The sequence below is a fragment of the Corvus cornix genome, chromosome 27 (assembly GCF_000738735.6).
Source record: "Corvus cornix cornix isolate S_Up_H32 chromosome 27, ASM73873v5, whole genome shotgun sequence".
Lineage (NCBI taxonomy): Eukaryota > Metazoa > Chordata > Aves > Passeriformes > Corvidae > Corvus > Corvus cornix.
The window spans coordinates 1,920,422-1,948,231 of record NC_046355.1 but is presented as its reverse complement, the minus strand read 5'-3'; the positions used below and the strand labels follow the sequence as shown (position 1 = coordinate 1,948,231).

At 52.9% G+C, this 27,810-nt stretch overlaps 5 protein-coding genes and 2 pseudogenes across 5 annotated transcripts; 3 read left to right on the top strand and 4 right to left on the bottom strand.

Annotated features, from left to right (window-relative positions):
* Positions 1 to 276: 276 nt before the first annotated feature.
* On the bottom strand, positions 277 to 1,212 carry LOC120411346 (annotated as a pseudogene).
* Positions 1,213 to 3,181: 1,969 nt separating this feature from the next.
* Positions 3,182 to 6,024, top strand: LOC120411307. Its single transcript, XM_039565576.1, has 3 exons — positions 3,182 to 3,497; positions 5,160 to 5,257; positions 5,624 to 6,024. The coding sequence occupies exons 1-3, from the start codon at positions 3,182 to 3,184 to the stop codon at positions 5,948 to 5,950; spliced, it is 741 nt and encodes a 246-aa protein (XP_039421510.1). The 3' UTR covers positions 5,951 to 6,024.
* A 4,247-nt stretch (positions 6,025 to 10,271) lies between these two features.
* LOC120411345 (feather keratin 1-like) lies at positions 10,272 to 11,209 on the bottom strand. The gene is made up of 2 exons (XM_039565717.1): positions 11,101 to 11,209; positions 10,272 to 10,738 (listed from the first exon to the last, which is right to left on the bottom strand). The coding sequence occupies exon 2, from the start codon at positions 10,715 to 10,717 to the stop codon at positions 10,412 to 10,414; it is 306 nt and encodes a 101-aa protein (XP_039421651.1). The 5' UTR covers positions 10,718 to 10,738; positions 11,101 to 11,209; the 3' UTR covers positions 10,272 to 10,411.
* Positions 11,210 to 15,154: 3,945 nt separating this feature from the next.
* LOC120411347 (feather keratin 1-like) lies at positions 15,155 to 16,013 on the top strand. The gene is made up of 2 exons (XM_039565718.1): positions 15,155 to 15,252; positions 15,619 to 16,013. The coding sequence occupies exon 2, from the start codon at positions 15,640 to 15,642 to the stop codon at positions 15,943 to 15,945; it is 306 nt and encodes a 101-aa protein (XP_039421652.1). The 5' UTR covers positions 15,155 to 15,252; positions 15,619 to 15,639; the 3' UTR covers positions 15,946 to 16,013.
* A 1,990-nt stretch (positions 16,014 to 18,003) lies between these two features.
* On the bottom strand, positions 18,004 to 26,968 carry LOC120411352 (feather keratin 1-like). The gene is made up of 2 exons (XM_039565724.1): positions 26,946 to 26,968; positions 18,004 to 18,470 (listed from the first exon to the last, which is right to left on the bottom strand). The coding sequence occupies exon 2, from the start codon at positions 18,447 to 18,449 to the stop codon at positions 18,144 to 18,146; it is 306 nt and encodes a 101-aa protein (XP_039421658.1). The 5' UTR covers positions 18,450 to 18,470; positions 26,946 to 26,968; the 3' UTR covers positions 18,004 to 18,143.
* On the top strand, positions 23,719 to 24,095 carry LOC120411348 (annotated as a pseudogene).
* LOC104684237 (feather keratin Cos1-2) lies at positions 26,199 to 26,620 on the bottom strand. Its single transcript, XM_039565722.1, has one exon. It carries the CDS (start codon positions 26,573 to 26,575, stop codon positions 26,279 to 26,281), a length of 297 nt encoding a protein of 98 aa, XP_039421656.1. The 5' UTR covers positions 26,576 to 26,620; the 3' UTR covers positions 26,199 to 26,278.
* Positions 26,969 to 27,810: the final 842 nt, after the last annotated feature.

Below are 27,810 nucleotides of genomic sequence, written 5' to 3'. Positions count from 1 at the left end.
GGAAGGCTTTGATGGGAGACTAAAAGAATTCCTGGAGTATCTGAATGGTTGCTGAATGGCATCAGGTAATTCTTGGAGGTACAGAGAGGCAGAGGAATTTAGAAAGGTCACCTTAATATGAGTAATCAGTGCTGCGTTAGAATAATGAATGCAATGTTGACGACCATGGCAATGCCACTTCCAACAACGCCCTCCCGGAACCACACAGCAACACCTCCCTCACTGGACATGCAGGGTGAGCATGTGCAGGGCAAAGGATGACACAGAGGCATGGACTGGGATGCAGCAGAACTTTAATGAGTCAAAAGATGGGAAAGAAGTCATCTGAGTGGTAGATAGAGCATTGATGCTCTATCCCAGGCTTGTGCCATCCTGTGTGTCCCTGGGTTCCTTCTCCAGGGCCATCGCCAGCAGCTTTAGCAGGGGAGGCACCTCGTGCCACAGAGGCCACTGCCCAAGCCTGAGAGGCCAAAGCCCCCGGAGCTGATGGCACTCCACCAGAGCTGAGGATGCTGCCAACAGCAGCCGAGGTGGAGGATCCCACCACGGTGTTCTGTGGGAAGGAGCTAAGGATGGGCCCGGGCAGCGTCACCACCACAGGCGAGGGCTGGATGGCCACGGTGGAGTCCTGGCACTGCTGGACACAGGGCTCATTGCAGCTGTTGGCCAGCGGGGTGGGGCCGCTGGGCTGGCAGGGCCGGCACGGGGTGAAGCAGGACATGTCTTGGGGCTGCAGGTGCACCTGGCAGAGATGGCAAGAAAAAGTCATGAGAGGCATTTGAAAAGCAACCGTCACCACACCATGCAGCTGCCTGTTAAGGCAAGATGGGAACAAGAGCTGGAGGTGCTGTACTGATGCCCACAGGCTTCTCCTTCCATTTAGCCAAGAAGTTCCCTGCCAAGAGCAACCAAGCCCAGGGTAATCCCACCTATCCCATCGCTCACTTCAGCCAAGTCCCAAACTCTTGCACACTTTCTGTTCCCACCCCTCTCCCAGCATAGGCAGCCCCATGACCCAGCATAGAACAAAGGGGCAGGTATGTGCAGAAAGCAGAAGGGAGGAGAAGAGAAGGAGGGAGAGCAGAAAAGTCTTCAAGCTTACCTTGTTCCCAATGAGATGGAGACAAGAGGACTGGATGTGAGAGTGAGGAGAAGGGCTGGCTTTTATACTTCTCCTGCACCACCCCAGGTCCACAGTCACTGCACAAGTAAATTTCCAACAGACTCATCTCCAAAGCAAAATATCCTCCCTAAAACCACAAGCTGTGCTTTTGTTTCTGTCAGCGCTGCCGTTTCATTTCCTCATTGCTGACATTCCTGCTCTGCCTTGCAGGATCCTTCCAAGGATCCACAAGGAGAAGATACCCCATGCACTGTCACGTCAGTGAGCGCAGAAGTACAGGAGGGGTCCCGTGCAGGGAGGAGATGTTGGCTTGGCACAGTGAAGTGCTGTTTGTAACTGCAGTGGATGAGCTCCAAGTCAAGGATCGCCTGGGAAAAGTCAACCCATACAAGCAGAAGCTGGAAGGGAAGGGCTGCACAGGCCTCATCTACCTGGCCTGAGGCTTGTCTCAGGCTGTGGTGGGGGGCTCTCCTGAATGCTTTACAGAGTTAAAGAAAGGTTTGCAGAAAACATCTCCCCACCATCTGGGACACATCCCTGGGCTTCACGTGACATGACTTCTCCTGGCATTAGTGCTTCCTCATGCTTCCTTTCCCCTGACCTAAAGGCTGCCTCAGCCTGGAGCACAAACCATCACCAGTGGGGAAGCTGGAAACTTGCACAACTCCCCAGTGACTGAGCTGGAAGGACCCTGTGGTACCACATGCCTGGGGATGCTCAAGCAGGGGATGTGCTCAGAAGGGCCCTGGGTACAAACCCAGCTCTCAAACCACATCAAGCAGGGCTGTACTTCCCTGCCCTGCAGACATGGAGGCAGCTGGAGAGCATCCAGCAGGGCAAGGGAATGCCTTCAGTAGGCAAAATTTCCAGGGAGAGACTCACCCTATCCATGGAGTCATGCTCCAAGTTTGGGTTGACCGTGTGTCCGTCTTTTGGTGACGTGCTGCATGCAGGCCCATGACCACACGCAGCTGAATTGGCCTCCAGCAAGGGCAGCTCCATCCATGCCTTGGGAAAACCATCTTCAGTCTTTGGGCTGTTCCTTGTAAAGAGCTCCAGGCAGCTCAAACAGACATTGCCCTCAGCATGAACTTGTTACCATCCCTCCCACAGCTCAGGGGGTGTTGGGGTTCCTCCCTCCTGCCATGGGGTCCGGGGAGAAGGGCCCGGGGTAGAGGCACCGGGTTTCTCCACTCTCTGGTCAACCTCGTTCCCCATTGGGTGTTTTGTGTTCCTCTGCCCAGGAAGGACCCTGCTGGTTCCGTGATTGTTACAGTTCTTCGGCAGTCGCCGGCCATGTGGCTGGAAAATAAACATCTCTGAAAAACATCTATCAAGAATCGGTCCTTATATTTTTCCACGGGTCTCGCTGTCTTATGCATGTTGCAAAAATCCCCACTGCAACAATGGTGGAAAATGTGGGCAGAACGATCCCTTGGAGACAGCGCCTGAGGAATAACTGAAATTCTGAAGGTCCCTGAAAATTCGTGAGTAAAGGACACTCTGGATCTCTCTCTTCTTGCCTTGCTTTGGCTGTTCTCTCTGGACTATGGAGGAATTGTGGGGAGTGTGGCTGTCTAAGCCACAGAAAGAAATGTATCTAGAAGTTAAAGGAATCCTGGCACAGCAAAACAGGAAACTTGCTCAGGGAGATCTAGAACATTTTTTTGACTGGCTTTTCAAAAATTTCTTTTGTATTTCTCGAGACTTACTTTTTGATATTAATCCTCCTGGAATTGGTAACTTGTATTTTTGGTCCGAGATCTTGGGTGAGATATTGGCTCAATGAAAACATGGACTAGTGATAGAACTTCTCCATGCATCTCCTGTAATCAGTGAAGCTCTTCAGGCGCGTGTGCATGGTCCCATTACCTCAGTGGCAGAAGATGACCATCATCACATGGCTGGGACAGTGCGGTGGCCATCCCAGGAGCGCGTGACTGCAGCCACAGGGTGTCCCCTGCCCGTGCCGGCAGAGGTGCCCATGCTGGATGCGCCCGGCATCCTCGGGAGCCCGCGCCTTATCGCGGACCCCATCCCTGTCTCGGGTCCCCTGCCATGCGACTGCGAGTGAGGGAGCGACGCCGCAGGCGCCGCGGGTTCCGTGGGCCACGTGCAGCAGAGAGGCGGCTCCTGCGAGCAGCCAGGAACCGGGCTCAGCGTGGGAACCCGCTCCGAGCACACGGCTCAGAGAGCTTCGTAGAGAGAGAAGCGGCGGTTTCCACAGCGACACGAGAAGCCGCGCAGCGCAGCACCGAGCCGAAGCGGCGCCTCTCGGAGGGCGCGGAGCAGCAGCAACGCTGGGGCCCAACCGAGGCGTTGGAGTCGGCGAAGCAGTGGCCTCGCAGGACCAGCAGCCACAACACAGATGCAAGCACGTAATAGGAGAAGTTCTAGCAACAAGAATCAGGAATTGTGAAGTGGTACAATGTCAAAAACAGCTGTGGTTTTATAATGAGATGTGACAACCAGGAAGATGTATTCATCCCTAGAAGTGCCATTAAAAGGAATAACCTTGAAAAATACCTCCAAAGTGTAGGAGATGGAGAAGCTGTACAATTTGATGTTGTGCAAGGAAGAAAAGGCCCACAGGTGGCCCACGTGACAGGGCCTGGTGGTATTCCAGTCAAAGGCAGCCATTATGGTCAAAATTATAAACAATATCCATCGCAGCAACTTCCCTACCTGCAGCCTACTTTCCCCTTTTACCCTCTACCCAATATGAACCCTTTCCTAAGTTAACCCCATCTGCAATTTATCCCTAATCCATTTTTCACCCCATGGCTTCCCTATACAATTCCCTTTCCCTACAACACCTCTCCGATGCCGAGGGGTGGATGAAAAAGGGGAGGGAAGAAATTAATTATTTTTGATTAGAGTTCCAACAGGTAGAAATGGGAGAAACCCTCTCCTGCCTCAGTTTCCCCACAAAGCGTGCTCAGAGTGTCCTGTTTCCTTTCTGCCAGCCTTAAGATGTTCCAGAGAAAAAATCCATTTTGGACATTTAGAGACTCAGGAGGGTGGCTTGTTTTCTTTTGAAATTGTTATCTTATGTTTTTCCAGTTGTTTCCAATGTTAAGTTTTAAATCTCTTTTAGTTAAAACAAAAGGGTGAAGTGTTGGGGTTCCTCCCCCCTGCCATGGGGTCCTGGAGAGGGGTCCCAGGGTGGAGGCACCGGGTTTCCCCACTCCCTGGCCAACCTTTTTCCCCATTGATTGTTTTGTGTTCCCGTGCGCAGGGAAGGAACCTCTGGTCCCATGATTGCTACAGTGCCTCGGCAGCCGCCGGCCCCAGTTGGGGCTGGAAAATAAACATCTCTAAAACTAAAGACCAAGAATCGGTCCATATTTCTTTTCCACGGGCCTCGCTGTCTTATACATGTTGCAGTAATCCCCGCTGCAACAAGGGGGCTTTCAGGACAAGCAGCTTCTTTTGGAAAAGTATCCTCGGCTAGTATGGGGCCAAAGTGTGTGGCCAAAGTGTATGTTGATCTGAGGAAAATGGGAAGAACAAGGTATTTACTCAACCTCCACACACCCCTACGACAGTGAGAAGGGACCCAGCTCCAGAGGGCATCTCAAGGAATCCTGGCGTCCAGGAGAGCAAAGTTATCTTCCCTCACAACTGCTGATGGCACACACTGGGAGTCCCACAAGGCAGCCACGAGAGGGGACAACCTTGCCAAACAAACTGTCACATAAGGAGAAGACAGGCTTGGTGGGAGGGTATGTCCAGCTGCCTGCAAAGAAGGTAGAAAACAACCACACCGTATTTCCCCAGATAGGTGTCAACTGTCTGCATAGACCCCTCCAGCACATGCAACTCATCTTCTGCACGTGCTGATGTGTCACTGCCCAGAAAATCCTTGGGCCTTTCATCTCAGTGCTTGAAAGAATCCTTGGAGGCCTGTTGGTCACGTCAGAAAGGAGGGAATGAAAATGGCAGCGTTGATGGAAACAAAAGCACAAGCTGTGGCATTAGGGAGGATATTTTGCTGGGGAGGCGAGTCTGTAGGAAAATTACTGCTCTTGCGCAGTGACTGTGGGCCTGGGGCGGTGCAGGAGCAGTATAAAAGCAGGACCTTCTCTTCATTCTCTCATCCACTCTTTACGGTTCCATCTCACTGGGAACAAGGTGAGTTTGGAAGACTTTTCTCTTATCCCCCTCCTTATCCTCCTTTTCCTTCTCCTGTGGGCTGTCTCAGCACATACATCTCTCTGTCATATTCTGGGGCCATGAGAATGCACGGATAGGGAAGGATCCAGACACTGGGGAAAGGAAAAAGTTCAGGCTTCAGAGAGACTTGTCTGGAGCCATGAGCTACGTGGGGTCCTCCCTGGGTCTGCAATTCCTGCTGAGTTCTTCTGAGGGAAAAGAGATGCTTGTGGGCTACTAGTGAAGTCCTTTAGGGAAGAGAAAAAGGGTATCCCTCACGTGGGGGGTGACAGGTTGCTCTTGAAACACCCCTCATGGTCTGCTCCTCTCTGCTCTCTGTTCCAGGTGCACCTGCAGCCCCAAGACATGTCCTGCTTCACCCCGTGCCGGCCCTGCCAGCCCAGCGGCCCCACCCCGCTGGCCAGCAGCTGCAATGAGCCCTCTGTCCAGAAGACCCCGGACTCCACCGTGGCCATCCAGCCCTCGCCCGTGGTGGTGACCCTGCCCGGGCCCATCCTCAGCTCCTTCCCACAGAACACCGCCGTGGGATCCTCCACCTCGGCTGCTGTTGGCAGCATCCTCAGCTCTCAGGGAGTGCCCATCAGCTCCGGGGGCTTTGGCCTCTCAGGCTTGGGCAGTGGCCTCTGTGGCACGAGGTGCTTCCCCTGCTAAAGCTGCTCCCTGCACTGGAGCCTCCACCTGGATTCCCCTCTTTTCCCTCTTTTGACTCATTAAATTCTGCTGCATCCCAGCCCATGCCTTTGTGTCATCCTTTGCCCTGCAGAGCCTCTCCCACGGCAGAGAGGTTGCCCTGGGGTATTTCTGGGAGGGGGTTGTTGGGCTTGTTTTGCACTGGTTGTCATCACAGGCTGGCATTGGCTGTGCTCAGTGTGCACTGAGCGACCCTTTGGGTTCTGAATTTTTGAGCCTCTTTAGGTCAGGATAGAACTTCCCCACATTGTCCAGGAACAAACATTCACTTTGTTTGCACTTCTTTTCCTTTTCCTCCCCACACTGTGACACGAGTAGTCAGCAGTGAGTGTGTTACTGACCAGACAGAGGTACTGGATTCCCTTCAGACTCCAGCAGATCCCATCCTAACACAGGATGTTCTCAAAGGGAGGGACACCGTGCAGTGGGCTGCCTTCTCACAGCCCCCTGTTATCATGGCATCATAGAATGGATTTGGTTGGAAGAGACCGTTGAGGTTTATCCAGTCCAGCCCTGCTGCCGTGGACACGGATATCTGTCACTGCATCCCATAAGGTTTGAGCAAACGTGACCGTGAACCCTTCCCAAGATGGGACACGCCCTCATTCTCTAGGCAGCATTTCCCAGTGTCCTACCACTCTCACCATAGTAAAATTCTTCCTCATGTCCCATCTGTATTTATCCTAGTTCAGTTTAAAACTGTTGCTCCTTGTCCAATCAGTGCAGGCCTTGAGAAAACGCCTCTCTCCAACCTCCTCATTCATGCCCTTTACATATTGAAAGGCTGCAATGAGCTGTCCCCAGAGCCTGCTCTTCTCCTGCCTCAGAAACCTCCACTCCCCCCAGCCTTTCTCCAGAGCAGGGGCAATGCATCCGTGTGATCATTTTGCAGCCCTTGTCTGGAGCTGCTCTCACAGCTCCGTGTCTACTTTGAATTGAGGACTCCAGACTGGATTCAGGGCTCCAGCTGAGGTCTAAGCAGAGCAGATAAGAAGGGGAGAATCCCCTGCCTTGACCTGCTGGCTATGGTTCTGTTTGTGCAGCCCTGGACCTGATGGAATTTCTCAGCTGCAAAGGCACATTGCTGGCTCATGTCCAGTTTTCAATCTCCAGTGTCCCCATGTGTTGGGGTCCCTCCCCCGCCGTGTAGCCCTGGGAGAGGGGCCCTGAGGGCACAGACACGGGGTTTCCCTGCCCCTGCTCAGCCTCGTTCCCATTGGTTGGTTTGTGTTCCCTGCGCGGGCAGAAGGACCCTTGGTCCCGTGACTGGAACAGTTCCTGGGCAGAGCTCCGGCCATGCGGCTGGAGAAATAAACATCTCTGAAACATCTAGCAAGAATCTGTCTGTCCATATATATTTCCTTTCCACGGGACTCCTGGTTTGATATATGCGTGTTGCAGGATCCCCACTGCAACAAATGGTGGAGAATTGTGAGCAGAACGATCCCCGATCCCTAAGCGACTGATTTGTGTGAGTAAACCCTGGAAACTTTGGATTCCTCTTCTTGGTTTTGCTTTGCTATTCCGTATCTAAACTATGGAGGAACCGTGGGAAGACTCTTGGCTCTCAGAGCCGCATATGGACATTTATCTTAAACTTAAGATGATTCTTGAACAACGATTTGTAAATTTTAGCTTGATTCAAGCTCAAAAAGAACTGAAACACTTCCTGGCATGGTTGTTTAAGAACTTTTTCTATGTTTCTTGGGATTTAATTCTTACCAAGGGCTTTTGGAAAACCGTTTGGACACAGTTAATACTGGAGTCAAAATATATGCCGATGGAAGAATATTTTCGTGAATATTATTTAGTTACCGAGACTGTTGAGCAATGTCAGCTGTGTCCTGGCGAAGGGAAGCGTGGCGCAGGGACCGTGCGGCCCAGGCCACGTGCACCGAGCGCTCTGCAAGCAGCAGCGAGGCAGTTCCCAGCGCGCGGGCGGAGCCACGCGAGCCGCAGTGTCGGTGGCGGAGAGAGGCGCGGCGGGAGCAGCGGGACCCGGCGGTGCCTGCCCGGTCCCGCACAGCGCGTGGTGGAGCGAGCCCCGTGAATGCCCGACCGAGAGGGGCGGCGCGCGGGCGGCGGCTGGCGGCGGTGGCGGTGGAGCGGAGCCGCGCCCAGCCGAAAGGCGCGCTGGAGCAGGGCGCGGGGGAGTCGTCGCTCGGGGGCCCGGCCGAGACGTGGGTGCAGCGCCCGGCATCGGCAGCGAAGCTGCGACCAGAGGAGGCGATGCACGGAGAACTGAGCGGCGGGGCCCGGCCCGGCCCGCGCAGCCCCGAACGCGACCCCGGGAAGAGCGCGCGGGCACGAGCAGCCCCGACAATTCCAACACGGTAGCGACCGAAGGAGAGAGCAAAGATGCAGCGAGACAGAAAACAGCACCCACTCGGAAAAAGGAGAAGATCATAGTAACTAAGACCTTAGGGATAGTAAAATGGTATAATGTTAAGCAAAATTATGGTTTTATAACAAGGTGTGACAACCAGCAAGACATATTCATGCATAGAACTGCTATTAAAAAGAATAACCCTGAAAAATGCATCCCAAGCTTGGGAGATGGAGAAGTCGTGGAATTCAAAATTGTTCTAGGGAGAAAAGGGTTACAAGCATCGCAGGTCACTGGGCCTGATGGTGTTCCTGTAAAAGGCAGTATATATGCAAAAAATCGTAGTCATGTTAGACAATATCTCCACTGTAAGCCCCCCCTACAGTCTCCCTTTCCTAATCCCACCTTTCCCTTTTACCCTATGTCCTATTACCCCCAGTGTATTCCGAATCCATTTTTTCACCCATGGTTTCCCCCACAAAACCATGCTTTTGCCAATTGTTTCCCCAAAAATCCCTTTCCAATGCCGAGTGGGGGATGAAAAGGGGGAGGGAAGAAGTTAAACCCTCTCCTGCCTCAGTTTCCCCACAAAGCATGCTCAGAGAGTCCTGTCTCCCTTCTGTCAGCCCTAAGATGTTCCACAGAATCTGATTGGACATTTAAAGACTCAGGAGGGTGGCTTGTTTTGTCTTAAAACTGTTCTTGTTATGTTTATCCAGTTGTTTTCATTCTCCTTTTATTAAAATAAAACGGGTGAGGTGTTGGGGTCCCTCCCCTGCCGTGTAGCCCTGGGAGAGGGGCCCTGAGGGCACAGACACGGGGTTTCCCTGCCCCTGCTCAGCCTCGTTCCCATTGGTTGGTTTGTGTTCCCTGCGCGGGCAGAAGGACCCTTGGTCCCGTGACTGGAACAGTTCCTGGGCAGAGCTCCGGCCATGCGGCTGGAGAAATAAACATCTCTGAAACATCTAGCAAGAATCTGTCTGTCCATATATATTTCCTTTCCACGGGACTCCTGGTTTGATATATGCGTGTTGCAGGATCCCCACTGCAACACCCATGTCTTCCTTAAAGGTCTGCTCTCAGTCTTTTCTTCTCGCAGGCCGTTCTGATATTGTGGATTTCCTCAATGATGCTTTCCTGGGAGAGTTTCTGGATGGAGGGAGGCAGGGAGAGGCAGCGGGTGTGGGCTGAGAGTCTCAAAGAACTGTCCAGGGGCATCTGAGGGAGAGGAGCAGCTGAACGGCTGCAGGACACAGCTGGGCACAGTGACAAACATCCTCACAGAGTCCAGATTTGAAGTTGGCATTGTAGTAGCCAACCCTGTCACATGCTTCAGCCTCTGAAAAGCAGGGCCCACGTGAGGTGCTTCTGTGGTAACACCATCAAAACAGGAGGAAGTGCCAGGAGTGTTCCTGGACACCAAGGACTGTCATCAACATTGTGGGCTATCAGAGCACGACTGTCAACAGGATATTGATGGGAGCAAAGATCCCACTCTGCTCTGCACTCCCCAGATGGCATCAAGCATGCTGTGCTGCCTACTGGACTGTAACACAAAAATATCTCCAGCAAGGGAAGTGAAATACATGAAGATTAGGCAGGTTAGTGAGGGGGCCGAAACATTTACTTGTGGATGAGAGACTGAGGACACAGGCTGTGCTGACAACAGAGAAGAGAAGGAAGGCTTTGATGGGAGAACTAAAAGAATTCCTGGAGTATCTGAATGGTTGCTGAATGGCATCAGGTAATTCTTGGAGGTACAGAGAGGCAGAGGAATTTAGAAAGGTCACACTTAATATGAGTAATCAGTGCTGCGTTAGAATAATGAATGCAATGTTGACGACCATGGCAATGCCACTTCCAACAACGCCCTCCCGGAACCACACAGCAACACCTCCCTCACTGGACATGCAGGGTGAGCATGTGCAGGGCAAAGGATGACACAGAGGCATGGACTGGGATGCAGCAGAACTTTAATGAGTCAAAAGATGGGAAAGAAGTCATCTGAGTGGTAGATAGAGCATTGATGCTCTATCCCAGGCTTGTGCCATCCTGTGTGTCCCTGGGTTCCTTCTCCAGGGCCATCGCCAGCAGCTTTAGCAGGGGAGGCACCTCGTGCCACAGAGGCCACTGCCCAAGCCTGAGAGGCCAAAGCCCCCGGAGCTGATGGGCACTCCACCAGAGCTGAGGATGCTGCCAACAGCAGCCGAGGTGGAGGATCCCACCACGGTGTTCTGTGGGAAGGAGCTAAGGATGGGCCCGGGCAGCGTCACCACCACAGGCGAGGGCTGGATGGCCACGGTGGAGTCCTGGCACTGCTGGACACAGGGCTCATTGCAGCTGTTGGCCAGCGGGGTGGGGCCGCTGGGCTGGCAGGGCCGGCACGGGGTGAAGCAGGACATGTCTTGGGGCTGCAGGTGCACCTGGCAGAGATGGCAAGAAAAAGTCATGAGAGGCATTTGAAAAGCAACCCGTCACCACACCATGCAGCTGCCTTGTTAAGGCAAGATGGGAACAAGAGCTGGAGGTGCTGTACTGATGCCCACAGGCTTCTCCTTCCATTTAGCCAAGAAGTTCCCTGCCAAGAGCAACCAAGCCCAGGGTAATCCCACCTATCCCATCACTCACTTCAGCCAAGTCCCAAACTCTTGCACACTTTCTGTTCCCACCCCTCTCCCCGCATAGGCAGCCCCATGACCCAGCATAGAACAAAGGGGCAGGTATGTGCAGAAAGCAGAAGGGAGAAGAAGAGAAGGAGGGAGAGCAGAAAAGTCTTCAAGCTTACCTTGTTCCCAATGAGATGGAGACAAGAGGACTGGATGTGAGAGTGAGGAGAAGGGCTGGCTTTTATACTTCTCCTGCACCACCCCAGGTCCACAGTCACTGCACAAGTAAATTTCCAACAGACTCATCTCCAAAGCAAAATATCCTCCCTAAAACCACAAGCTGTGCTTTTGTTTCTGTCAGCGCTGCCGTTTCATTTCCTCATTGCTGACATTCCTGCTCTGCCTTGCAGGATCCTTCCAAGGATCCACAAGGAGAAGATACCCCATGCACTGTCACGTCAGTGAGCACAGAAGTACAGGAGGGGTCCCGTGCAGGGAGGAGATGTTGGCTTGGCACAGTGAAGTGCTGTTTGTAACTGCAGTGGATGAGCTCCAAGTCAAGGATCGCCTGGGAAAAGTCAACCCATACAAGCAGAAGCTGGAAGGGAAGGGCTGCACAGGCCTCATCTACCTGGCCTGAGGCTTGTCTCAGGCTGTGGTGGGGGGCTCTCCTGAATGCTTTACAGAGTTAAAGAAAGGTTTGCAGAAAACATCTCCCCACCATCTGGGACACATCCCTGGGCTTCACGTGACATGACTTCTCCTGGCATTAGTGCTTCCTCATGCTTCCTTTCCCCTGACCTAAAGGCTGCCTCAGCCTGGAGCACAAACCATCACCAGTGGGGAAGCTGGAAACTTGCACAACTCCCCAGTGACTGAGCTGGAAGGACCCTGTGGTACCACATGCCTGGGGATGCTCAAGCAGGGGACGTGCTCAGAAGGGCCCTGGGTACAAACCCAGCTCTCAAACCACATCAAGCAGGGCTGTACTTCCCTGCCCTGCAGACATGGAGGCAGCTGGAGAGCATCCAGCAGGGCAAGGGAATGCCTTCAGTAGGCAAAATTTCCAGGGAGAGACTCACCCTATCCATGGAGTCATGCTCCAAGTTTGGGTTGACCGTGTGTCCGTCTTTTGGTGACGTTCTGCATGCAGGCCCATGACCCACACACAGCTGAATTGGCCTCCAGCAAGGGCAGCTCCATCCATGCCTTGGGAAAACCATCTTCAGTCTTTGGGCTGTTCCTTGTAAAGAGCTCCAGGCAGCTCAAACAGACATTGCCCTCAGCATGAACTTGTTACCATCCCTCCCACAGCTCAGGGGGTGTTGGGGTTCCTCCCTCCTGCCATGGGGTCCGGGGAGAAGGGGCCCCGGGGTAGAGGCACCGGGTTTCTCCACTCTCTGGTCAACCTCGTTCCCCATTGGGTGTTTTGTGTTCCTCTGCCCAGGAAGGACCCTGCTGGTTCCGTGATTGTTACAGTTCTTCGGCAGTCGCCGGCCATGTGGCTGGAAAATAAACATCTCTGAAAAACATCTATCAAGAATCGGTCCTTATATTTTTCCACGGGTCTCGCTGTCTTATGCAGGTTGCAAAATTCCCCACTGCAACAATGGTGGGCAGAACAATCCCCTGGAGACAGCGCCTGAGGAATAACTGAAATTCTGAAGGTCCCTGAAAATTCATGTGAAAAAGGACACTCTGGATCTCTCTCTTCTTGCCTTGCTTTGGCTGTTCTCTCTGGACTATGGAGGAATCGTGGGAAGTGCGGCTGTCTAAGCCACAGAAAGAAATGTATCTAGAAGTTAAAGGAATCCTGGCACAGCAAAACAGGAAACTTGCTCAGGGAGATCTAGAACATTTTTTTGACTGGCTTTTCAAAAATTTCTTTTGTATTTCTCGAGACTTACTTTTTGATATTAATCCTCCTGGAATTGGTAACTTGTATTTTTGGTCCGAGATCTTGGGTGAGATATTGGCTCAATGAAAACATGGACTAGTGATAGAACTTCTCCGTGCATCTCCTGTAATCAGTGAAGCTCTTCAGGCGCGTGTGCATGGTCCCATTACCTCAGTGGCAGAAGATGACCATCATCACATGGCTGGGACAGTGCGGTGGCCATCCCAGGAGCACGTGACTGCAGCCACAGGGTGTCCCCTGCCCGTGCCGGCAGAGGTGCCCATGCTGGATGCGCCCGGCATCCTCGGGAGCCCGCGCCTTATCGCGGACCCCATCCCTGTCTCGGGGTCCCCTGCCATGCGACTGCGAGTGAGGGAGCGACGCCGCAGGCGCCGCGGGTTCCGTGGGCCACGTGCAGCAGAGAGGCGGCTCCTGCGAGCAGCCAGGAACCGGGCTCAGCGTGAGAACCCGCTCCGAGCACACGGCTCAGAGAGCTTCGTAGAGAGAGAAGCGGCGGTTTCCACAGCAACACGAGAAGCCGCGCAGCGCAGCACCGAGCCGAAGCGGCGCCTCTCGGAGGGCGTGGAGCAGCAGCAACGCTGGGGCCCGACCGAGGCGTTGGAGTCGGCGAAGCAGTGGCCTCGCAGGACCAGCAGCCACAACACAGATGCAAGCACGTAATAGGAGAAGTTCTAGCAACAAGAATCAGGAATTGTGAAGTGGTACAATGTCAAAAACAACTGTGGTTTTATAATGAGATGTGACAACCAGGAAGATGTATTCATCCCTAGAAGTGCCATTAAAAGGAATAACCTTGAAAAATACCTCCAAAGTGTAGGAGATGGAGAAGCTGTACAATTTGATGTTGTGCAAGGAAGAAAAGGCCCACAGGTGGCCCACGTGACAGGGCCTGGTGGTATTCCAGTCAAAGGCAGCCATTATGGTCAAAATTATAAACAATATCCATCGCAGCAACTTCCCTACCTGCAGCCTACTTTCCCCTTTTACCCTCTACCCAATATGAACCCTTTCCTAAGTTAACCCCATCTGCAATTTATCCCTAATCCATTTTTCACCCCATGGCTTCCCTATACAATTCCCTTTCCCTACAACACCTCTCCGATGCCGAGGGGTGGATGAAAAAGGGGAGGGAAGAAATTAATTATTTTTGATTAGAGTTCCAACAGGTAGAAATGGGAGAAACCCTCTCCTGCCTCAGTTTCCCCACAAAGCGTGCTCAGAGTGTCCTGTCTCCTTTCTGCCAGCCTTAAGATGTTCCAGAGAAAAAATCCATTTGGACATTTAGAGACTCAGGAGGGTGGCTTGTTTTCTTTTGAAATTGTTATCTTATGTTTTTCCAGTTGTTTCCAATGTTAAGTTTTAAATCTCTTTTAGTTAAAACAAAAGGGTGAAGTGTTGGGGTTCCTCCCCCCTGCCATGGGGTCCTGGGAGAGGGGTCCCAGGGTGGAGGCACCGGGTTTTCCCCACTCCCTGGCCAACCTTTTTCCCCATTGATTGTTTTGTGTTCCCGTGCGCAGGGAAGGAACCTCTGGTCCCATGATTGCTACAGTGCCTCGGCAGCCGCCGGCCCCAGTTGGGGCTGGAAAATAAACATCTCTAAAACTAAAGACCAAGAATCGGTCCATATTTCTTTTCCACGGGCCTCGCTGTCTTATACATGTTGCAGTAATCCCCGCTGCAACAAGGGGGCTTTCAGGACAAGCAGCTTCTTTTGGAAAAGTATCCTCGGCTAGTATGGGGCCAAAGTGTGTGGCCAAAGTGTATGTTGATCTGAGGAAAATGGGAAGAACAAGGTATTTACTCAACCTCCACACACCCCTACGACAGTGAGAAGGGACCCAGCTCCAGAGGGCATCTCAAGGAATCCTGGCGTCCAGGAGAGCAAAGTTATCTTCCCTCACAACTGCTGATGGCACACACTGGGAGTCCCACAAGGCAGCCATGAGAGGGGACAACCTTGCCAAACAAACTGTCACATAAGGAGAAGACAGGCTTGGTGGGAGGGTATGTCCAGCTGCCTGCAAAGAAGGTAGAAAACAACCACACCGTATTTCCCCAGATAGGTGTCAACTGTCTGCATAGACCCCTCCAGCACATGCAACTCATCTTCTGCACGTGCTGATGTGTCACTGCCCAGAAAATCCTTGGGCCTTTCATCTCAGTGCTTGAAAGAATACTTGGAGGCCTGTTGGTCACGTCAGAAAGGAGGGAATGAAAATGGCAGCGTTGATGGAAACAAAAGCACAAGCTGTGGCATTAGGGAAGATATTTTGCTGGGGAGGCGAGTCTGTAGGAAAATTACTGCTCTTGCGCAGTGACTGTGGGCCTGGGGCGGTGCAGGAGCAGTATAAAAGCAGGACCTTCTCTTCATTCTCTCATCCACTCTTTACGGTTCCATCTCACTGGGAACAAGGTGAGTTTGGAAGACTTTTCTCTTATCCTCCTCCTTATCCTCCTTTTCCTTCTCCTGTGGGCTGTCTCAGCACATACATCTCTCTGTCATATTCTGGGGCCATGAGAATGCACGGATAGGAAAGGAACAAGACACTGGGGAAAGGAAAAAGTTCAGGCTTCAGAGAGACTTGTCTGGAGCCATGAGCTACGTGGGGTCATCCCTGGGACTTCAATTCCTGCTGAGTTCTTCTGAGGGAAAGGAGATGCTTGTGGGCTACTAGTGGAGTCCTTTAGGGAAGAGAAAGAGGGTATCCCTCACGTGGGGGGTGACAGGTTGCTCTTGAAACACCCCTCATGGTCTGCTCCTCTCTGCTCTCTGTTCCAGGTGCACCTGCAGCCCCAAGACATGTCCTGCTTCACCCCGTGCCGGCCCTGCCAGCCCAGCGGCCCCACCCCGCTGGCCAGCAGCTGCAATGAGCCCTCTGTCCAGAAGACCCCGGACTCCACCGTGGCCATCCAGCCCTCGCCTGTGGTGGTGACCCTGCCCGGGCCCATCCTCAGCTCCTTCCCACAGAACACCGTGGTGGGATCCTCCACCTCGGCTGCTGTTGGCAGCATCCTCAGCTCTCAGGGAGTGCCCATCAGCTCCGGGGGCTTTGGCCTCTCAGGCTTGGGCAGTGGCCTCTGTGGCACGAGGTGCTTCCCCTGCTAAAGCTGCTCCCTGCACTGGAGCCTCCACCTGGATTCCCCTCTTTTCCCTCTTTTGACTTATTAAATTCTGCTGCATCCCAGCCCATGCCTTTGTGTCATCCTTTGACCTGCAGAGCCTCTCCCAAGGCAGAGAGGCTGCCCTGGGGTGTTTCTGGGAGGGGGTTGTTGGGCTTGTTTTGCACTGGTTGTCATCACAGGCTGGCATTGGCTGTGCTCAGTGTGCACTGAGCGACCCTTTGGGTTCTGAATTTTTGAGCCTCTTTAGGTCAGGATAGAACTTCCCCACATTGTCCAGGAACAAACATTCACTTTGTTTGCACTTCTTTTCCTTTTCCTCCCCACACTGTGACACGAGTAGTCAGCAGTGAGTGTGTTACTGACCAGACAGAGGTTCTGGATTCCCTTCAGACTCCAGCAGATCCCATCCTAACACAGGATGTTCTCAAAGGGAGGGACACAGTGCAGTGGGCTGCCTTCTCACAGCCCCCTGTTATCATGGCATCATAGAATGGGTTTGGTTGGAAGAGACCGTTGAGGTTTATCCAGTCCAGCCCTGCTGCCGTGGACACGGATATCTGTCACTGCATCCCATAAGGTTTGAGCAAATGTGACCGTGAACCCTTCCCAAGATGGGACACGCCCTCATTCTCTAGGCAGCATTTCCCAGTGTCCTACCACTCTCACCATAGTAAAATTCTTCCTCATGTCCCATCTGTATTTATCCTAGTTCAGTTTAAAACTGTTGCTCCTTGTCCAATCAGTGCAGGCCTTGAGAAAACGCCTCTCTCCAACCTCCTCATTCATGCCCTTTACATATTGAAAGGCTGCAAAGAGCTGTCCCCAGAGCCTGCTCTTCTCCTGCCTCAGAAACCTCCACTCCCCCCAGCCTTTCTCCAGAGCAGGGGCAATGCATCCGTGTGATCATTTTGCAGCCCTTGTCTGGAGCTGCTCTCACAGCTCCGTGTCTACTTTGAATTGAGGACTCCAGACTGGATTCAGGGCTCCAGCTGAGGTCTAAGCAGAGCAGATAAGAAGGGGAGAATCCCCTGCCTTGACCTGCTGGCTATGGTTCTGTTTGTGCAGCCCTGGACCTGCTGGAATTTCTCAGCTGCAAAGGCACATTGCTGGCTCATGTCCAGTTTTCAATCTCCAGTGTCCCCATGTCTTCCTTAAAGGTCTGCTCTCAGTCTTTTCTTCTCGCAGGCCATTCTGATATTGTGGATTTCCTCAATGCAACTTTCCTGGGAGAGTTTCTGGATGGAGGGAGGCAGGGAGAGGCAGCGGGTGTGGGCTGAGAGTCTCAAAGAACTGTCCAGGGGCATCTGAGGGAGAGGAGCAGCTGAACGGCTGCAGGACACAGCTGGGCACAGTGACAAACATCCTCACAGAGTCCAGATTTGAAGTTGGCATTGTAGTAGCCAACCCTGTCACATGCTTCAGCCTCTGAAAAGCAGGGCCCACGTGAGGTGCTTCTGTGGTAACACCATCAAAACAGGAGGAAGTGCCAGGAGTGTTCCTGGACACCAAGGACTGTCATCAACATTGTGGGCTATCAGAGCACGACTGTCAACAGGATATTGATGGGAGCAAAGATCCCACTCTGCTCTGCACTCCCCAGATGGCATCAAGCATGCTGTGCTGCCTACTGGACTGTAACACAAAAATATCTCCAGCAAGGGAAGTGAAATACATGAAGATTAGGCAGGTTAGTGAGGGGGCCGAAACATTTACTTGTGGATGAGAGACTGAGGACACAGGCTGTGCTGACAACAGAGAAGAGAAGGAAGGCTTTGATGGGAGAACTAAAAGAATTCCTGGAGTATCTGAATGGTTGCTGAATGGCATCAGGTAATTCTTGGAGGTACAGAGAGGCAGAGGAATTTAGAAAGGTCACCTTAATATGAGTAATCAGTGCTGCGTTAGAATAATGAATGCAATGTTGACGACCATGGCAATGCCACTTCCAACAACGCCCTCCCGGAACCACACAGCAACACCTCCCTCACTGGACATGCAGGGTGAGCATGTGCAGGGCAAAGGATGACACAGAGGCATGGACTGGGATGCAGCAGAACTTTAATGAGTCAAAAGATGGGAAAGAAGTCATCTGAGTGGTAGATAGAGCATTGATGCTCTATCCCAGGCTTGTGCCATCCTGTGTGTCCCTGGGTTCCTTCTCCAGGGCCATCGCCAGCAGCTTTAGCAGGGGAGGCACCTCGTGCCACAGAGGCCACTGCCCAAGCCTGAGAGGCCAAAGCCCCCGGAGCTGATGGGCACTCCACCAGAGCTGAGGATGCTGCCAACAGCAGCCGAGGTGGAGGATCCTACCACGGTGTTCTGTGGGAAGGAGCTGAGGATGGGCCCGGGCAGCGTCACCACCACAGGCGAGGGCTGGATGGCCACGGTGGAGTCCTGGCACTGCTGGACACAGGGCTCATTGCAGCTGTTGGCCAGCGGGGTGGGGCCGCTGGGCTGGCAGGGCCGGCACGGGGTGAAGCAGGACATGTCTTGGGGCTGCAGGTGCACCTGGCAGAGATGGCAAGAAAAAGTCATGAGAGGCATTTGAAAAGCAACCCGTCACCACACCATGCAGCTGCCTTGTTAAGGCAAGATGGGAACAAGAGCTGGAGGTGCTGTACTGATGCCCACAGGCTTCTCCTTCCATTTAGCCAAGAAGTTCCCTGCCAAGAGCAACCAAGCCCAGGGTAATCCCACCTATCCCATCGCTCACTTCAGCCAAGTCCCAAACTCTTGCACACTTTCTGTTCCCACTCCTCTCCCAGTATAGGCAGCCCCGTGACCCAGCATAGAACAAAGGGGCAGGTATGTGCAGAAAGCAGAAGGGAGGAGAAGAGAAGGAGGGAGAGCAGAAAAGTCTTCAAGCTTACCTTGTTCCCAATGAGATGGAGACAAGAGGACTGGATGTGAGAGTGAGGAGAAGGGCTGGCTTTTATACTTCTCCTGCACCACCCCAGGTCCACAGTCACTGCACAAGTAAATTTCCAACAGACTCATCTCCAAAGCAAAATATCCTCCCTAAAACCACAAGCTGTGCTTTTGTTTCTGTCAGCGCTGCCGTTTCATTTCCTCATTGCTGACATTCCTGCTCTGCCTTGCAGGATCCTTCCAAGGATCCACAAGGAGAAGATACCCCATGCACTGTCACGTCAGTGAGCACAGAAGTACAGGAGGGGTCCCGTGCAGGGAGGAGATGTTGGCTTGGCACAGTGAAGTGCTGTTTGTAACTGCAGTGGATGAGCTCCAAGTCAAGGATCGCCTGGGAAAAGTCAACCCATACAAGCAGAAGCTGGAAGGGAAGGGCTGCACAGGCCTCATCTACCTGGCCTGAGGCTTGTCTCAGGCTGTGGTGGGGGGCTCTCCTGAATGCTTTACAGAGTTAAAGAAAGGTTTGCAGAAAACATCTCCCCACCATCTGGGACACATCCCTGGGCTTCACGTGACATGACTTCTCCTGGCATTAGTGCTTCCTCATGCTTCCTTTCCCCTGACCTAAAGGCTGCCTCAGCCTGGAGCACAAACCATCACCAGTGGGGAAGCTGGAAACTTGCACAACTCCCCAGTGACTGAGCTGGAAGGACCCTGTGGTACCACATGCCTGGGGATGCTCAAGCAGGGGACGTGCTCAGAAGGGCCCTGGGTACAAACCCAGCTCTCAAACCACATCAAGCAGGGCTGTACTTCCCTGCCCTGCAGACATGGAGGCAGCTGGAGAGCATCCAGCAGGGCAAGGGAATGCCTTCAGTAGGCAAAATTTCCAGGGAGAGACTCACCCTATCCATGGAGTCATGCTCCAAGTTTGGGTTGACCGTGTGTCCGTCTTTTGGTGACGTTCTGCATGCAGGCCCATGACCCACACGCAGCTGAATTGGCCTCCAGCAAGGGCAGCTCCATCCATGCCTTGGGAAAACCATCTTCAGTCTTTGGGCTGTTCCTTGTAAAGAGCTCCAGGCAGCTCAAACAGACATTGCCCTCAGCATGAACTTGTTACCATCCCTCCCACAGCTCAGGGGGTGTTGGGGTTCCTCCCTCCTGCCATGGGGTCCGGGGAGAAGGGGCCCCGGGGTAGAGGCACCGGGTTTCTCCACTCTCTGGTCAACCTCGTTCCCCATTGGGTGTTTTGTGTTCCTCTGCCCAGGAAGGACCCTGCTGGTTCCGTGATTGTTACAGTTCTTCGGCAGTCGCCGGCCATGTGGCTGGAAAATAAACATCTCTGAAAAACATCTATCAAGAATCGGTCCTTATATTTTTCCACGGGTCTCGCTGTCTTATGCAGGTTGCAAAATTCCCCACTGCAACAATGGTGGAAAATGTGGGCAGAACGATCCCTTGGAGACAGTGCCTGAGGAATAACTGAAATTCTGAAGGTCCCTGAAAATTCGTGAGTAAAGGACACTCTGGATCTCTCTCTTCTTGCCTTGCTTTGGCTGTTCTCTCTGGACTATGGAGGAATTGTGGGAAGTGTGGCTGTCTAAGCCACAGAAAGAAATGTATCTAGAAGTTAAAGGAATCCTGGCACAGCAAAACAGGAAACTTGCTCAGGGAGATCTAGAACATTTTTTTGACTGGCTTTTCAAAAAGTTCTTTTGTATTTCTCGAGACGTACTTTTTGATATTAATCCTCCTGGAATTGGTAACTTGTATTTTTGGTCCGAGATCTTGGGTGAGATATTGGCTCAATGAAAACATGGACTAGTGATAGAACTTCTCCGTGCATCTCCTGTAATCAGTGAAGCTCTTCAGGCGCGTGTGCATGGTCCCATTACCTCAGTGGCAGAAGATGACCATCATCACATGGCTGGGACAGTGCGGTGGCCATCCCAGGAGCACGTGACTGCAGCCACAGGGTGTCCCCTGCCCGTGCCGGCAGAGGTGCCCATGCTGGATGCGCCCGGCATCCTCGGGAGCCCGCGCCTTATCGCGGACCCCATCCCTGTCTCGGGGTCCCCTGCCATGCGACTGCGAGTGAGGGAGCGACGCCGCAGGCGCCGCGGGTTCCATGGGCCACGTGCAGCAGAGAGGTGGCTCCTGCGAGCAGCCAGGAACCGGGCTCAGCGTGGGAACCCGCTCCGAGCACACGGCTCGGAGAGCTTCGTAGAGAGAGAAGCGGCGGTTTCCACAGCGACACGAGAAGCTGCGCAGTGCAGCACCGAGCCGAAGCGGCGCCTCTCGGAGGGCGCGGAGCAGCAGCAACGCTGGGGCCCGACCGAGGCGTTGGAGTCGGCGAAGCAGTGGCCTCGCAGGACCAGCAGCCACAACACAGATGCAAGCACGTAATAGGAGAAGTTCTAGCAACAAGAATCAGGCATTGTGAAGTGGTACAATGTCAAAAACAGCTGTGGTTTTATAATGAGATGTGACAACCAGGAAGATGTATTCATCCCTAGAAGTGCCATTAAAAGGAATAACCTTGAAAAATACCTCCAAAGTGTAGGAGATGGAGAAGCTGTACAATTTGATGTTGTGCAAGGAAGAAAAGGCCCACAGGTGGCCCACGTGACAGGGCCTGGTGGTATTCCAGTCAAAGGCAGCCATTATGCACAAAATTATAAACAATATCCATCGCAGCAACTTCCCTACCTGCAGCCTACTTTCCCCTTTTACCCTCTACCCAATATGAACCCTTTCCTAAGTTAACCCCATCTGCAATTTATCCCTAATCCATTTTTCACCCCATGGCTTCCCTATACAATTCCCTTTCCCTACAACACCTCTCCGATGCCGAGGGGTGGATGAAAAAGGGGAGGGAAGAAATTAATTATTTTTGATTAGAGTTCCAACAGGTAGAAATGGGAGAAACCCTCTCCTGCCTCAGTTTCCCCACAAAGCGTGCTCAGAGTGTCCTGTCTCCTTTCTGCCAGCCTTAAGATGTTCCAGAGAAAAAATCCATTTGGACATTTAGAGACTCAGGAGGGTGGCTTGTTTTCTTTTGAAATTGTTATCTTATGTTTTTCCAGTTGTTTCCAATGTTAAGTTTTAAATCTCTTTTAGTTAAAACAAAAGGGTGAAGTGTTGGGGTTCCTCCCCCCTGCCATGGGGTCCTGGGAGAGGGGTCCCAGGGTGGAGGCACCAGGTTTCCCCACTCCCTGGCCAACCTTTTTCCCCATTGATTGTTTTGTGTTCCCGTGCGCAGGGAAGGAACCTCTGGTCCCATGATTGCTACAGTGCCTCGGCAGCCGCCGGCCCCAGTTGGGGCTGGAAAATAAACATCTCTAAAACTAAAGACCAAGAATCGGTCCATATTTCTTTTCCACAGGCCTCACTGTCTTATACATGTTGCAGTAATCCCCGCTGCAACAAGGGGGCTTTCAGGACAAGCAGCTTCTTTTGGAAAAGTATCCTCGGCTAGTATGGGGCCAAAGTGTGTGGCCAAAGTGTATGTTGATCTGAGGAAAATGGGAAGAACAAGGTATTTACTCAACCTCCACACACCCCTACGACAGTGAGAAGGGACCCAGCTCCAGAGGGCATCTCAAGGAATCCTGGCGTCCAGGAGAGCAAAGTTATCTTCCCTCACAACTGCTGATGGCACACACTGGGAGTCCCACAAGGCAGCCACGAGAGGGGACAACCTTGCCAAACAAACTGTCACATAAGGAGAAGACAGGCTTGGTGGGAGGGTATGTCCAGCTGCCTGCAAAGAAGGTAGAAAACAACCACACCGTATTTCCCCAGATAGGTGTCAACTGTCTGCATAGACCCCTCCAGCACATGCAACTCATCTTCTGCACGTGCTGATGTGTCACTGCCCAGAAAATCCTTGGGCCTTTCATCTCAGTGCTTGAAAGAATCCTTGGAGGCCTATTGGTCACGTCAGAAAGGAGGGAATGAAAATGGCAGCGTTGATGGAAACAAAAGCACAAGCTGTGGCATTAGGGAGGATATTTTGCTGGGGAGGCGAGTCTGTAGGAAAATTACTGCTCTTGCGCAGTGACTGTGGGCCTGGGGCGGTGCAGGAGCAGTATAAAAGCAGGACCTTCTCTTCATTCTCTCATCCACTCTTTACGGTTCCATCTCACTGGGAACAAGGTGAGTTTGGAAGAGGTTTCTCTTATCCTCCTCCTTATCCTCCTTTTCCTTCTCCTGTGGGCTGTCTCAGCACATACATCTCTCTGTCATATTCTGGGGCCATGAGAATGCATGGATAGGAAATGTAGCAGGGGGGGTCCCGGGAGCAGGGGAATCCAGCCAGAGTCACAATACGAACACTGATACGATTTGAGCATCGTGCTCCCGTTTTTTTTATCCGGTTACACCAAGTTATACTTCTCCCAAAGTTCACGCCCCTTTCCCATGAGAAAGCCTCTAAGCAGCGGGGGAGCTGACCAGTGTATATCTTTTCCCAAGGCTGTTCAAGGCTGCCAGCCAGCAGGTGCCTTGCAAGCCTGTTTTCAGCCGGAGGCCCCGTCAGGGGTACTTCTGCAACAGCCCTGGGATGCCCGAGCCCTCCTGGGGAATCCTATATTCCACAAGGAATCCCTCTACAAGGAAAGGATCCAGAGACTGGGGAAAGGAAAAGGTTCAGGCTTCAGAGAGACTTGTCTGGAGCCATGAGCTACGTGGGGTCCTCCCTGGGTCTGCAATTCCTGCTGAGTTCTTCTAAGGGAAAAGAGATGCTTGTGGGCTACTAGTGGAGTCCTTTAGGGAAGAGAAAAAGGGTATCCCTCACGTGGGGGGTGACAGGTTGCTCTTGAAACACCCCTCATGGTCTGCTCCTCTCTGCTCTCTGTTCCAGGTGCACCTGCAGCCCCAAGACATGTCCTGCTACACCCGTGCCGGCCCTGCCAGCCCAGCGGCCCCACCCCGCTGGCCAGCAGCTGCAATGAGCCCTCTGTCCAGAAGACCCCGGACTCCACCGTGGCCATCCAGCCCTCGCCCGTGGTGGTGACCCTGCCCGGGCCCATCCTCAGCTCCTTCCCACAGAACACCGTGGTGGGATCCTCCACCTCGGCTGCTGTTGGCAGCATCCTCAGCTCTCAGGGAGTGCCCATCAGCTCCGGGGGCTTTGGCCTCTCAGGCTTGGGCAGTGGCCTCTGTGGCACGAGGTGCTTCCCCTGCTAAAGCTGCTCCCTGCACTGGAGCCTCCACCTGGATTCCCCTCTTTTCCCTCTCTTGACTCATTAAATTCTGCTGCATCCCAGCCCATGCCTTTGTGTCATCCTTTGCCCCTGCAGACCCTCTCCCAAGGCAGAGAGGCTGCCCTGGGGTGTTTCTGGGAGTGGGTTGTTGGGCTTGTTTTGCACTGGTTGTCAACACAGGCTGGCATTGGCTGTGCTCAGTGTGCATTGAGCGACCCTTTGGGTTCTGAATTTTTGAGCCTCTTTGGGTGAGGATAGAACTTCCCCACATTGTCCAGGAACAAACATTCACTTTGTTTGCACTTCTTTTCCTTTTCCTCCCCACACTGTGACACGAGTAGTCAGCAGTGAGTGTGTTACTGACCAGACAGAGGTTCTGGATTCCCTTCAGACTCCAGCAGATCCCATCCTAACACAGGATGTTCTCAAAGGGAGGGACACAGTGTAGTGGGCTGCCTTCTCACAGCCCCCTGTTATCATGGCATCATAGAATGGGTTTGGTTGGAAGAGACCGTTGAGGTTTATCCAGTCCAGCCCTGCTGCCGTGGACACGGATATCTGTCACTGCATCCCATAAGGTTTGAGCAAACGTGACCGTGAACCCTTCCCAAGATGGGACACGCCCTCATTCTCTAGGCAGCATTTCCCAGTGTCCTACCACTCTCACCATAGTAAAATTCTTCCTCATGTCCCATCTGTATTTATCCTAGTTCAGTTTAAAACTGTTGCTCCTTGTCCAATCAGTGCAGGCCTTGAGAAAACGCCTCTCTCCAACCTCCTCATTCATGCCCTTTACATATTGAAAGGCTGCAATGAGCTGTCCCCAGAGCCTGCTCTTCTCCTGCCTCAGAAACCTCCACTCCCCCCAGCCTTTCTCCAGAGCAGGGGCAATGCATCCGTGTGATCATTTTGCAGCCCTTGTCTGGAGCTGCTCTCACAGCTCCGTGTCTACTTGGAATTGAGGACTCCAGACTGGATTCAGGGCTCCAGCTGAGGTCTAAGCAGAGCAGATAAGAAGGGGAGAATCCCCTGCCTTGACCTGCTGGCCATGGTTCTGTTTGTGCAGCCCTGGACTGTCGACTTTCAGGTGGGGGAAGCCATGCAGACAATCACTGTGATTGGTAGAGCAAGCTTCGTTTATTAGCAATACAGAGGCATTTATATAGTCTTGAATACAAGCTTATCAGTTCTTTAATTAGTTTAAGCATTCAAAGGCGCATTCTTACTTCTACAGAATTTGGTTACATAAAAAACTACATTTGGCAGGCTTTATGTTTTGTCTTGAGAGATCAAAGTCTTTCCTCCCTTCTCATGGTCAGCACATTTTTATCAGAACAGCACTGTATCTCCTAAAAAACTCCCTTTTTGTTCCCAGGCCTGTTTCTCACACAGGCACTTTCTCGTGGTGGTTTTTTCTCATGCAGGCCTTTGCTTGCAGGCTTTTGCTTGTACAGTTATGGATTTGTTCCCTTTATCAAAAATCCATGTCCCTGATCCTCTAATCATTCTGCAACACTGGACGTGATGGAATTTCTCAGCTGCAAAGGCACACTGATGGCTCATGTCCAGTTTTCAATCTCCAGTGTCCCCATGTCTTCCTCAAAGGTCTGCTCTCAGTCTTTTCTTCTTGCAGGCCATTCTGATATTGTGGATTTCCTCAATTCAACTTTCCTGGGAGAGTTTCTGGATGGAGGGAGGCAGGGAGAGGCAGCGGGTGTGGGCTGAGAGTCTCAAAGAACTGTCCAGGGGCATCTGAGGGAGAGGAGCAGCTGAACGGCTGCAGGACACAGCTGGGCACAGTGACAAACGTCCTCACAGAGTCCAGATTTGAAGTTGGCATTGTAGTAGCCAACCCTGTCACATGCTTCAGCCTCTGAAAAGCAGGGCCCACGTGAGGTGCTTCTGTGGTAACACCATCAAAACAGGAGGAAGTGCCAGGAGTGTTCCTGGACACCAAGGACTGTCAGAGGCAGAGGAATTTAGAAAGGTCACACTTAATATGAGTAATCAATGCTGCGTTAGAATAATGAATGCAATGTTGACAACCATGGCAATGCCACTTCCAACAACGCCCTCCCGGAACCACACAGCAACACCTCCCTCACTGGACATGCAGGGTGAGCATGTGCAGGGCAAAGGATGACACAGAGGCATGGACTGGGATGCAGCAGAACTTTAATAAATCAAGAGACGGAAAAGAGGGGGATCCAGGTGGAGGCTCCAGTGCAGGGAGCAGCTTTAGCAGGGGAGGCCACAGAGGCCACTGCCCAAGCCTGAGAGGCCAAAGCCCCCGGAGCTGATGGGCACTCCCTGAGAGCTGAGGATGCTGCCAACAGCAGCCGAGGTGGAGGATCCCACGGCGGTGTTCTGTGGGAAGGAGCTGAGGATGGGCCCGGGCAGGGTCACCACCACAGGCGAGGGCTGGATGGCCACGGTGGAGTCCTGGCACTGCCGGACACAGGGCTCATTGCAGCTGTTGGCCAGCGGGGTGGGGCCGCAGGGCTGGCAGGGCCGGCACGGGGTGTAGCAGGACATGTCTTGGGGCTGCAGGTGCACCTGGCAGACAGAGCAGTGGCAAGCAGAGAAGAGGGCTGAGGGAGGGGAGCCTGTTGTTCTATCACGATGGAGAAAAACCAGAAGTGGACAATTGCACCACATTGTTTAAAGAGGCCCAACAGCCTCACCTCCTACTCAGCTCTTAAGAACCCCCCTAAGAGTGATCAAGCCCAGGGGCTCCTCCACAACTCAGGAGACATTTCAGCCAAAACCCAGCCTCTCTCCATGCACAACTTCTGCCCCTTCCCTCTCCCATGACAAGCAGTTCTCAAGAGCCCACATGGGATTAAAGCAAAGAATGGGATCAGAAAGCTCAAAGGAGCAAGAAAAGAAAGGGCTTCAGACTCACCTTGATCCCAAGGAGATGGAGGTGAGAGGAGTGGATGAGAGAGCGAGGAGAAGGTGCCCCTTTTATACTGCTCCTGCACCGCCCCAGGCCCACAGGCACTGCACAAGGGCAGTAATTTTCCAACACATTCACCTCCAAAGAAAAATATCCTCCCTAACGCCACACGTTGTGGTTTGATTTCCATAAACTCTGCCATTTCATTTCCTCATTTCTCACGTGCTTGCTCTGTGTTGCAGCTCCTTTCACGTGTGCCATGCGAGGCCTGAGGATACCCGCGGTCAGAGCGTGTCCATGCCGGCACAGGATGTGCCCCCCGTGCCAGAGGGTCCCGTGCACGCAGGGGATGTTGGCTGGGGGCAGTGCCTTGCCACTGTTGGCAGCTGCTTCTGCGGGGACAGGCCCAGCTCTGCCCTGCCCCGCACAGAGCAGCAGAGCATCCAGAGCCTCCTCTCCTGGCACCACGTCCTGCCTGCTGCTCTCTCCCCGCTCTCACCTCACTCCAATGCCCACTGGCCACTGCTTCTCCACGGAAATGCTTTCCTCTCCCTTCGTCCTGATGCCCTTTGCTGATGCAGAACATTAGCTGGGCTGTCTGAGTATTCCAGGGTTGGGTTTACCAAAGCCAAGGCCCACCTGGAGCAGAATCAGCAAAGCTGGTGGTGGGAAACAAGAAGATCTTCCACACAGGGCAGCAGCAAAAGGGAGGCTTGAGCCAAGGCTGACTGGAGCAGCTTCGCTGGGGACAGGGGTTATGGGAAAGGGGAAGGCTCCCCAGGGCTTCTGGGCTTTAGTCTTCACTGGCAACATTTCTTGTCACAGGCTCAGGCTCCTGATATTCCTCAGAAATAGCGGTAGGGAAAACTTC

Coding starts and splice junctions, on each gene's coding strand:
- LOC120411307 (XM_039565576.1), top strand. CDS start 3,182: ATGCGACTGCGAGTGAGGGAGCGACGCCGCAGGCGCCGCGGGTTCCGT. Junction 3,498..5,159: donor CAGCCACAACACAGATGCAA/GCACGTAATAGG, acceptor GCTCTTGCGCAG/TGACTGTGGGCCTGGGGCGG. Junction 5,258..5,623: donor TCCATCTCACTGGGAACAAG/GTGAGTTTGGAA, acceptor TCTCTGTTCCAG/GTGCACCTGCAGCCCCAAGA.
- LOC120411345 (XM_039565717.1), bottom strand. CDS start 10,717: ATGTCCTGCTTCACCCCGTGCCGGCCCTGCCAGCCCAGCGGCCCCACC.
- LOC120411347 (XM_039565718.1), top strand. CDS start 15,640: ATGTCCTGCTTCACCCCGTGCCGGCCCTGCCAGCCCAGCGGCCCCACC.
- LOC120411352 (XM_039565724.1), bottom strand. CDS start 18,449: ATGTCCTGCTTCACCCCGTGCCGGCCCTGCCAGCCCAGCGGCCCCACC.
- LOC104684237 (XM_039565722.1), bottom strand. CDS start 26,575: ATGTCCTGCTACACCCCGTGCCGGCCCTGCCAGCCCTGCGGCCCCACC.